At 44.5% G+C, this 11,726-nt stretch overlaps 1 protein-coding gene across 4 annotated transcripts in view; it reads left to right on the top strand.

The window, feature by feature from the left end:
* The window catches only part of MYO1E (myosin IE), a 206,416-nt gene that overhangs the window by 155,498 nt on the left and 39,192 nt on the right, over positions 1-11,726 (top strand). For all 4 annotated transcript variants that reach the window (XM_007128512.4, XM_055087997.1, XM_055087998.1 and 1 more), the window contains 2 exons: positions 494-600; positions 6,295-6,393. In XM_007128512.4, the coding sequence (XP_007128574.1) occupies positions 494-600; positions 6,295-6,393 (206 nt within the window). The remainder of the gene's footprint in view (positions 1-493; positions 601-6,294; positions 6,394-11,726) is intronic.

Here is an 11,726-nt window from a genome sequence, read left to right as displayed (position 1 = left end):
CCGGACGCGCAGGCCCAGCGGCCATGGCTCACGGGCCCAGCTGCTCCGTGGCATGTGGGGTCCTCCCGGACCAGGGCACGAACCCGCGTCCCCTGCATCGGCAGGCAAACCCTCAACCACTGCGCCACCAGGGAAGCCCAAAATTAACTAAATTTGTTAATAATTGGCATGCTTCCCTGTTTCTCCTAAAAAGAATTATATGGGAGGATTTACTGGGTTTTGGGGTTTTCTTTTTTTGTCTTATTTTATTAAATATACTAAAAATACCTCATCGTTTTCAAAAATCTAATTTCAAACCCACTTAAGAGTGTTCAAATCACCATAACAGTCAGTAGAGCTTTAAGAAAGTATAGTTGACCCGAGTTAAGCCTAATGAACAAACTGTCATGAGGATGAATTTCTAGCTGTACATTTGCACACAGGCCTCCTTTGAAAGTTGGTCTGCTTTAGAGCAAGTTCCATGTTTCTAAATGATGTTACTCTTCCTTTCTAGAAACAAGCCAATGACCTTGTGAGCACCCTGATGAAATGTACACCTCACTACATTCGCTGCATCAAACCCAATGAAACCAAGAAGCCCAAAGACTGGGAGGAAAGCAGGTATGGTGAAGACACAGACGGGAGGCCAAGGCCAACATGGTCCCACCCCATTTTTCCCTCTGCTCAAGCTGGGCCCTCCTATGCCTGAGGCAGGAGCAGTTTCAATTGCCTTCCAATGTGTTTTGTGTCTTAACTTTTTCAGGAAGAAGCCTATGTAGATATATTTTTCCCCTCCTTGTTTTTTCCTGAAATGTTAGGAGTACCCTTCAATTCGGAATAAGCGATTTATAATGTTGATCGTTTTTAGTCTGGGGACAGATGAAAAAAAGAAAGCAAACCTTAATACAGCAGAGTCAGGATGGTTTTCAAATTAGTTTGAGGCTCTGTGTAGACATTTTTAATGCACTCAGCTCCTCATCAGCACACGCAGGATGTGGCCTGGAATGCTTAGCTCAGGGTTGAAAGTGAAGTTCCAAAGAGCTGGTTAAAAACAATCTGTCGGGGCTTCCCTGGTGGCACAGTGGTTAAGAATCCTCCTGCCAATGCAGGGGACATGGGTTCGAGCCCTGGTCCGGGAAGATCCCACATGCCACGGAGCAACTAAGCCCGTGCGCCACAACTACTGAGCCTGCGCTCTAGAGCCCACAAGCCACAACTACTGAAGCCCACGTGCCACAACTACTGAAGCCCATGCCCCTAGAGCCCATGCTCCACAACAAGAGGAGCCACCGCAGTGAGAAGCCCGTGCACCGCAACGAAGAGTAGCCCCCGCTCGCCGCAGCTAGAGAAAGCCCTCGCGCAGCAGTGAAGACCCAACGCAGCCAAAAATAAATAAATAAAATAAATTTATTTTAAAAAAGCAATCTGTCGTTTAGTTGCTCGTTTGGGCACAGGAGCTGTGGGCTCTGTAATCCCCCGAGGACAGTGTTGATGAGCACCGTGCGTCTCTAGGAGAGAACCAGCCAAAGGGAGATGTGCGGCATGTAAGCATGCAGTGAGCCCTCTCCTCCCTGACTCTGAGCAATCCCTGTTCCTCCTATACCTGGCATTTAGCACTGTGGCCTCTGCAGGATGCAGTGGGGCTGTTGAGGAGGAGAATGTTAAGACGATGACTGGAGAATATAGTTTTTGTATCCAGCTGGGAAAATTCCTAATGTCCATAGGAATATGGGAAGCAGGGCTGGAGAGAGACCCTGTGGGTGACTTGGACTAGAGAGAAGTCCTGCCACTGTCACCAGATGACATGGATGTGAACATACTGGAAATACAATCTTTTTTCTTTTCTCTCTTGGAAAAAAAAATAGACTCTTCTCGGTATCAGGTGACTCAGTCAAGGTTAAACTCCAGTGGGAAGACCAGGATTAAAATTCCTAGCTCCTATGGGCTTCCCTGGTGGCGCAGTGGTTAAGAATCCACCTGCCAATGCAGGGGACACAGGTTCGAGCCCTGGTCCATGAAGATCCCACATGCTGTGGAGCAGCTAAGCCCGTGCGCCACAACTACTGAACCTGTACTCTAGAGCCCGCAAGACACAACTAATGAGCCCACGTGCCACAACTACTGAAGCCCGCATGCCTAGAGCCGTGCTCAGCAACAAGAGAAGCCACCGCAATGAGAAGCCCGCGCACCACAACTAAGAGTAGCCCCCGCTCACTGCAACTAGAGATAGCCTGCGTGCAGCAACGAAGACCCAACACAGCCAAAAATAAATGACTAGATAAATAAATAATTTTTTTTTTTTTTTTTTTTTGTGGTTTGCGGGCCTCCCTCTGCTGCGGCCTCTCCCGTTGCGGAGCACAGGCTCCGGACGCGCAGGCTTAGCGGCCATGGCTCACGGGCCCAGCCGCTCCGCGGCATGTGGGATCCTCCCAGACCGGGGCGCGAACCCGATTCCCCTGCATCGGCAGGCGGACGCGCAACCACTGCGCCACCAGGGAAGCCCAATAAATTTATTTTTTTAAAAAATTCCTAACTGCCCATTACCTCTTCTGAGAGACATGGATGGGTCCATTTCCCATCCTACCAGCAAGATCCTTTCTAACCCACGGCAGGCAGACAATGCTTGATCCTTTACAGGGAGGAAAAGATAAACAGGAAGGAAAATGCCCAAGCTCAAGCATTTGCTGTCTGCAAGTCCTTCTTTGTATTTTCACACTTTATGGTACAGCCTGAGTCTTTTTTCTCATGTTAAGGTGCTGTTGGGATGTAGCAGCCTTCCATTTGGTCATTCCACAGTATTCTGACTAGTCTCATCAGTAGATGTGTGTTTCTAAGGCATCTTGTCTATTGAATTGCTCAAATTTTTCAATTTAAGGTAGTCTGAGATTCCTCTTACAATATTATCCATTGATGATATTCAGGCTCTGATAAGAAGCCCACTCCTCCTAAGTCACCAGTTCACATTTGGATGCCTCTTGCCATTAGCAAGCTCTCCAGTCCTTCTCTAAATGGGTTTTACTGTAATCTCTAATCGGCCATAAGAATCATTCTTGGGACTTTTCCGTGTGACAGCTTTTCTCCTAGTTCAAGGCAGTCACCATGTTTCGCTGGGATCTTCTCTTCAGCAGGCTCATCACTCAGCTTCTCCAGCCATTCCCTCTGAAGGAGCTGGATGTGGAATCCGACACTTCCCCTTCATGGTCATTCCCCTGGATGTGCTTAAATTGCCCTCTGCTTTTCTGAACTGTGTCACTTTCTTTGATATCAAGAGGATAACAGATGGAAAATGTCTGGGGCTTTTTACCTTACAGAAGTAGTTCTCAAACTTGAATGTCAGAATATCCCCTGGAAGGCTTATTGCTGGGTCCCATTCCCAGAGTTTCTTTCTTTTTTTTTTTTTTTTTTTTTTAATTTATTTATTTGGCTGAGTTGGGTCTTCTTTTCTGCGCGAGGGCTTTCTCTAGTTGCGGCGAGTGGGGGCCACTCTTCATTGCGGTGCGCGGGCCTCTCACTGTCGTGGCCTCTCTTGTTGCGGAGCACGGGCTCCAGACGTGCAGGCTCAGTAGTTGTGGCACACGGGCCCAGTTGCTCCGCGGCATGTGGGATCTTCCCAGACCAGGGCTCGAACCTGTGTCCCCTGCATTGGCAGGCAGATTCTCAACCACTGCACCACCAGGGAAGCCCCCCAGAGTTTCTGAGTCAGTTTCTAGGCCTCCAACTGATGCTAGTGATGATGGTCTGGGCCCCATAGTTGGAGAACAGCTGATCTAGAGCAAAGGGCTAGACTAGGATTTGGAAGAACTGTATCCTGATGCTGGCCTATCACTAACTAGTTTGAGTGAAATGCTTAATCTCCTGAGTCCTCAGTTTCTTCCTCTTTAAATAAGAGGGTCAATCCAGAGTGGGACTCCTTCAGTCTGACAGAATGAACTCTCCCACATCTGTTCCCCCCTGTCTGTCATCCTGCCTCCACCTGTCTCTACATCACTTCTACACTCACCCCCTCTCACGCCACGCTCACATCTCGTGCATGGTGACTCTGGACTCTTTTTTGTTTTACACACAGAGTAGAAGGGTGGTGTCACAGGCAACGTCAGAAATAAATTACGAGGGCTTCCCTGGTGGCACAGTGGTTAAAAATCCGCCTGCTAATGCAGGGGACACGGGTTCGAGCCCTGGTCCGGGAAGGTCCCACGTGCCGCGGAGCAACTAAGCCTGTGCGCCACAACTACTGAGCCTGCACTCTAGCGCCCACGTGCCACAGCTACTGAGCCTGCACGCCTGGAGCTTGTGCTCCACAACAAGAGAAGCCACCGCAATGAGAAGCCCATGCACCACAATGAAGAGTAGCCCTCGCTCTTGTGCTCCACAACAAGAGAAGCCACCGCAATGAGAAGCCCATGCACCACAATGAAGAGTAGCCCCCGCTCGCTGCAACTAGAGAAAGCCTGTGCGCAGGAACGAAGACCCAGTGCAGCCAAAAATAAATAAACAAATAAAATAAATTTATAAAAAAAGAAATTATGATAGTCTAGGAAGCAGAGGTATTGCTAAGGGGTGCTTTAGCCCACCCTTCCTCCTACTTCAAACTCTCTCTAGCTTCCTTTCCCAGCAAACATAATCGTGAATGAAAACATCTCACTTGCCCTCCAAATGCAAAACCTCCCTGGCATACTCTTCCCTGCTCCACGTATCCAGCTCTTGATTGTCACTCTAATGTGGAAATCTTGCAGTAGCTACTGGTTGGAAGTTCCTCAACCCTGATGCTACCTTCTCATAAAATCCAAACTGATTCATTGGAATATCAGAAGCTGGAAAAATGAAGAAAGTGGTACATTTTATTCAATAAATTTTCATAGAATTTCCCCCAGGGTGTTTTCCCTTTTTTTTTTTTTTTAAATTACACCCCTTATTTGAATTGCAGTGAGGAACTTCCTAACATACACTCATGTAAACCGGTTTTACAAAGTCTAAGGTATTCCTTGGTCAAGTGTTGATTTGTATTTCTAGTAGGATGGCTTCCTGGGATCTGCCCCCTCATCTCGGTTCAGGTTTACTGTGTGACAGATGGTCTCACTTCATCCATGAGTGTGGAATGTCGGGGTCCATGAAAGGGCAGTGTGCTTTGTTGTCACAAAGGATCAATTGGTCAAAGGATCACAGGGTCAGTTGAAGTTCTTGGTGGACAGGGTTACTCATTCCACAAGTTTATGGCGTGTAGTTTATTTTTCTTTTCCTGTTGAAAATGTGTCTTTGTTTGGCTTTGGCAAAGTTGCCTGCCCTGGATTCTAAATAACTGCCCTAGTAGAGTTCTCAGGCCTTGACCTTCTGAGGACAGTCTTGAAAGAGGACTCCTTCTGAGGGAAGGAGATGGTATACCCAGGGGAACAGTGGGCATTGCCAGCCTGGCTCATGTTTACTGAGGAGTTGACAGCACTCCAAGAATATGCAAAAAGCAGGACATTTATTTATTTGTTTGTTTGTTTATTTTTGGCTGCGTTGGGTCTTCGTTGCTGCACACAGGCTTTCTCTAGTTGCGGCGAGCGGGAGCTACTCTTCGTTGCGGTGCATGGGCTTCTCACTGTGGTGGCTTTCCGTTGCAGAGCATGGGCTCTAGGCGCGCGGGCTTCAGTAGTTGTGGCACACGGGCTTAGTTGCTCCGCAGCATGTGGGATCCTCCCGGACCAGGGCTCGAACTCGTGTCCTCTGCATTTGCAGGCGGATTCTTCACCACTGCACCACCAGGGAAGTCCCAAGCATGACATTTTAAACATAACAGAATATGTTGAACTGGTTGTCTTGTTGACAAAAATTTGTATAAGAAGGTTTCCTAGTGATGGAAGTTATAATGAATGAAACAGTGTTTTCACGTGAGGCACATTGTTTTCCCTTGAGGCACATTGTTTTCCATGTGATTCACGGGAAAGGAATCAATGGGTGATGCATTCCCTACCTCAAAGCTTGGGGTGAAGCCAGTATTTGTGAAGAATACTTAAAATGAGCAGATATCTCTAATTGGCAACCTCATGTATATTTTCCTTAGTAGAGAAAAGTCTGGTGGTGAGTTTGGGATTTGGAGGATGGGAGAAAGGAAAATTATTTTCCTGAATCAGATTTCTTCCCTTTCAGTTAACCAGATATGTGTTAATATTATAAAACCTGAGGGCCAGCTCAGACTCTGAACACTATAAATTATAATCTTTTTTGATATGCTTCCCTGCAGTGTGGAATTGGGAGTTTGGGGGGAATGGTGGGTGGGAGAACAGAGTGAAAAGATTATCCAGTAATGTCCTGGCTCCATTCTCTCTTTTATAGGGTAAAGCATCAAGTAGAATATCTGGGCCTAAAAGAGAACATTCGAGTGCGGAGAGCTGGGTATGCCTATCGGCGCGTCTTCCAAAAATTCCTACAGAGGTAATGAACTGGTGACTCTGGACTCTGTTTTAAACAAGTTTATTGAGATATAATTCACATATCATACAATTCACCCATTTAAAGTATACAATTCATTGGCTTTTAATATATTTACAGAGTTGTGCATCCATCACCACAATTAATTTCAGAACATTTTCAAAAAGAAAAATCTCACTTCCCGAGTCATCAGCCGCCTATTCAGCCCTCACCCCTGGCCCTAAGCAGACACTTCTTTCTCTGCCTATTCTGAGCATTACTTATAAATAGAATCATGTAATACGTGTCTTTTGTTTCTGGCTTGTTTTACTTCACAAAATGTTTCAAGAATCATCCTATAGCATATACCTGCGCTTCATTCCTACTCATTGCCAAATAATATTCCCTTGTGCCAATGTTCCAGTATACCACATCTTACTTATTCATCCATCAGTTGATGGACATCACATTTTGGCTGTTTTGAATGATGAATAATGCTGCTACCAGTGTTCACATACATGTTTTTATGTGGACATATGTTTTTATTTCTCTTCGGGACATAACTAAAAGTGGAATTGCTGGGTCAAATGGTAACTATGCTTAACCTTTTGATGGACTGCTAGATTGTTTTACAGAGTGGCTGTACCATTTTACATCCCCTTTGATCATTTTTAAATTATTTGTCTTTTTAGTGTTAAGTTATAATACAGTTCTTTTTAGCATTATTTATTGTAAGTAAATCAGTAGCCACAAGTATTTTGTCTGTTTAGAGTGTCAGATCAGTTCAGAAATTCATGGTAATTGTGACATGGGGACAGACTGAGATTTAACTTGACTGAGCAAATTAATAGTATGAAGACAATTTTAGGAAACTATTTACAAGCTTAAAGTATTTAACCTCAAATTTTTTGTACAGTCCAAATATAAAGTTAAACTGATTTTTATATTTCCATTAAAGTGCATTTGTCAGGATCTGTACTAAATTGTTCTTATTTTGCATTGATTTTAAAAAGGATAAAATTTAATGTCCTTAAAATACTACGATTCGAACTTCTCTAATGACTCTAAATTAGTGAAGTTCCACTGATTTTCTACATCTATTTAATTTCCTTTATGAAAGAAGGAAGCCATATTTAGTATTTTAATCAGAAAATAATTCTGTCTTCCTGGTATATGATACAGGAGCAGGATGTAAGAAGTTTTTATTTAATTCAAATTGTATGTAACAAAGATGTTGTAGGATGGAGAAGAGCTTAATTGCTGTCTTTGAAATCCAGTACTTCTAATAAAGTAGCTTTCCCTTTGGGGATGTTGTTTCTTCTGCCATGAGATTGGGATGGCTGACCTACTACTGCTCATCAGTGTGGGTCATCATATGTGCAAGGTCAGAAGAGGCTTAGCAAAAGTGCGGATCATTCCATACAGTAAAGCTTCATTGACTCTGTCCCCACACATTCAAGATTGCTGATAATTTTGGAGGCTGATTAGACTAGGAATAAAATTCACTGACACAGCTCTCTGAATTAGAGGGCCCACTACACCTCTAGTATAAGCAGAGCAATATGAAAAGATGTCTTTAGGAAAGTGAGAAAATAAATTTGGAGCGCTCTTGCATCACTGTAGCAGCATCCATTTGCTGACAAACAACTGAAATGTTAATTATCAAAGACTTTGGGACTTCCTGGTGGCACAGTGGTTAAAACTCCACTCTCCCAATGCAGGGGGCCTGGGTTCGATCCCTGGTCAGGGAACTAGATCCCACATGTGTGCAGCAGCTCGGAGTTCACATGCCACAACTGAGGAGCCCGAGTGCTGCAACTAAGGAGCTGGCAAGCTGCAACTAAGGAGCCTGCCTGCCTCAACTAAGACCCGGTGCAACCAAATAAATAAAAATTTAAAAAATTTTTTTTAAAAAAGACTTTGCTCTTCTTTAAGCAGATGGGTGACACTAGCTTAGAACAGGATTTCTCAACCTCAGCTATTGATATTTTGGGCTGGATGAGTCCTCATGTGGCAGCCGTCCTGTACATTGCAGGATGTTTAGCAACCTCCTTGGCCTCTACCTGCTAGATGCCAATAGTGCCCACCCCCATCCCCATCTTCCCCAAGTTGTGACACCCAAAACTGTATCCAGACATTGCCTAATGTCCCCTGGGGGGCAAAGCTAGTTGAGAACCATGGCTTAGATAATCATTAAAATTTTTGTAAAACTACATTTCTTTGAAAATACCCCTTTTTAATTAAGAGGAAAAAAAATTAAATTCAGAAAATAGTGAAAGAAAAGTATTTCCTCCATCTTGCCCTAATTTAGAAAGGCCTGCCCTCAACAATTCCAAAATGTTTATACTTTTATCCTCCTTCAGTATTTTTTCTGTACTTAAAAACTCTTTATGCGATATTTGCAGATTCTCTCTAATTGGCATTACTATTGAAAACTGATCAGATTTTTTTTTTAATCTGACCTTGTTTTGTTTGTTTGTTTGTTTTTGAGAAACCAGTTCTGAAAGACCTCCTTCCTTCCATATTATTTAAAAACAAACCGACAAACCTGACTTCCGTAGCATTGCTGTGAGCTCTACCACACTGGGGGGAGCAGGAAGTCCACGCTTTCCTCTCCCGGCAGGAATGTCTGGGGTGCCCTGAGCGGGCTGTGTTACTTGTTTGCTGCAGCTCCTTAAATGAGCTGTGAAATGACCTGGTTATAATATCTGGACCTCTCTCAAGTGCCAGGCTAGCTGCATGGCTCCACGGGTGGTACTTTCTTCTGTGCCTTACACAGAGTAAGCATTTATTGCATATCTGTTATGCCCTTTGTGTTGAGGGACTTTCACTGAAATGATTTTATCCTTGGATGCCTCCCTTCTTAGCTCTCCTGCTGTGGGCTTTTCCTTTCAGAAGAGACAAACAGGCAGCGCCGTCTTATAAAAAGGAGGCTCTTTTGATGTTGTCATATTTCTTTTGATTTGAGAGTACTGGGAGGATAATGAGGTTTGGAAGGAAAATTTGTTTTTCGATAAAAAGTACATGTTTAGTCTCCCACTCAAAAATGGCTACAAGGCCATATATCTGTCCATGGGCAAGGAATATTTTTCCAGAGACAGTGCTGTTTTCCATAAGGTGTGTGAGTCTGGGGTTGTAACAGGATTTGTCCAGAATCTGCCAGTCACTGTCTCATCCTGTGATCCCCTGTGAGTAATTAAACCATCTTATACCTTTATTATCTCAGGTATGGAGTGTAGCGAGTGTCCTGCTGGCTGCCAGGATTTTAGTGTCTTTGGGGGTCAGAAACATCCTTAAATCCAAGTGCCAGCAGCTAGAGGTCTGCTGGGCTGCATTTCGTCTGAGAAGGAACCATAGGATTGGTCATCTGAGAGATTACAAGGAGCCTTCCAGACTAGGGGCAGGGAAGGGAGTTCTAGGCAGAGAGAACAGCCAGTGTAAAGGTCTTGAGATGAAATTTTGGTCTTAAACTGAGAATACTTGATGAAAGGAGTATAAGCTATTATCCTCATGTCTCCAGAATTATCACAGGCACCTATTAGGCAGTGCACCATTGCCTTGTGCAACCCGTTCCCACCAGTATATCCTGGAGAAAGACGAGTGAACTGGGTGTACTTACATAGTGGGAGGACATTGTACTAGAATTATGCCCTGGTCTCTCCAGTGAAGTACAAAAGGAAGTAAGGAGGATACCATCAAGCTTCCTGAAAGCCAAGGGGACCACCACAAGTGGTCCATTGTCAAAGGGCTCTGGAAATGCCAGGCAAGTCCCATGTCTTACCCAGACCCAAACTCTCAGAGGCCTTGTCAGGAAAAGGAAGAAGAAAAAGTCTCTTCAAAACAAGTTCCTTACTATCAAAAAAAAGAAAAAATAAAATAAAAAGAGAAATACAGCATTATTTTAATAGGGGGGAAAATGTGAATTGCAAAGAGCTACCTATTTGAGGTTGCACAATAAAAATACTTTGGTTTATAATTTTGATTTGATTAGATCAAGCAAGGCAAACTTGTTCTCTTAGAAACTTGTCACCCTGGGAGGCTGGTCTTTTCTTTCTCACCCATACCCTGCATGAACTTTCTCCCTCATCCATTTATATTGCCAATACATTCCTACTTTTTCACCACATCCCCCAGTGGCAACCCTGCTATCAGTCCTTTTTATGTGACTTAATTTGTATAACTGACTTCATTATGCTACATGCGAAATGTATTCCTGCTAATGTGTGGCTTCAGCTAGGCATTTTCTTTTTTCAGCTTTTTATCGCTAATCAGTGAATAAGAGGATTTGCTTCTCCGGGAAATTTGTATTATCAGGCAAGATGTGGATATTTAGGAGGACCAGAGAGGGTGCCTAGAATCCCCTTAGTCCCAGCCAGCTAGACCTAAGGGTGTGATGAGCACTGGCTCTGTCCTCTTAGGGAGCCCTGGATCCTGAAGGCAGAGCCACTCTTCTTGTCACGATTCCCTTCTCCCTTGGATGCCATAAATCAGTCTAATCCTCGTAGTAGCTTCTGGGAACAAAGGAGGACGCTGCTGGCTTCTTCAGAGGCCTGGGGCCCATTCATCGCCTATGTTCTAGATGTGCCTGCCCATAGGCCACGCCCTCCGATTTCTCACCCACACCCTCCTCTGATTTCCCCTTCTTCCTCCCTCCCTCCCTCCATCCTTCTTTCCCCTCTTTCCACCTCAAGTCTTTGGTACCTTCTGTATTTGACATTTTGTAAATGTGCTTCTGTCTCCTCTATTAGATTAGCTTCTGACATAATTATGATGTTTCTAACATAGACATGTGTAGTAGACTGTATCATCTTTAAAGGAAATATTTTCCTTTATACCAGTCCGTGCCTGGTATGTAGTGCCGTCATGAAAGAAACAGCTTGGGGTTCAAATCCCAGCTATGACGGCTACTAGCTAAGTAGCCTTGAGTGGGTCTCTAGTTGCCTGTGTTTCCTGCTTTGCAAAATGGAAAGACCAACTGGATGAGGTTGCTGTAGGAATAAAATGAGATCAAGGATCTAACGCACCAAGAATAGCACCTGATGCAGAGAGCACCCTATAGTGTTGGAGCCCTTCGTGTTAGTTCTTACTGCCGTGTTCCTGGCGTTGTGTAAGGTGCCGGATGTGCAGGGTGAGCACCCATTTACGGAGCTCTTGTCCCTGTGAGGGTGGGGCCTGAATTAACCAAATAGGTGCAAACATGACTATCATTGCGAATTAAGATACATGCTCTGAAGGAAAAATACTATTTTCTGTGAGAGAGAATAGCAGGGAGACAATTTTGCTTGGGTCTCTACCCCAAAGGCCTCTCTTGGAGGGTCACTGAAGGGGAGCACCCCCTGAGTGGGAGCCAGCCACCT

The sequence above is a fragment of the Physeter macrocephalus genome, chromosome 11 (genome assembly GCF_002837175.3).
Source record: "Physeter macrocephalus isolate SW-GA chromosome 11, ASM283717v5, whole genome shotgun sequence".
NCBI lineage: Eukaryota > Metazoa > Chordata > Mammalia > Artiodactyla > Physeteridae > Physeter > Physeter macrocephalus.
This window is presented reverse-complemented; position numbering and strand designations above follow the sequence as displayed.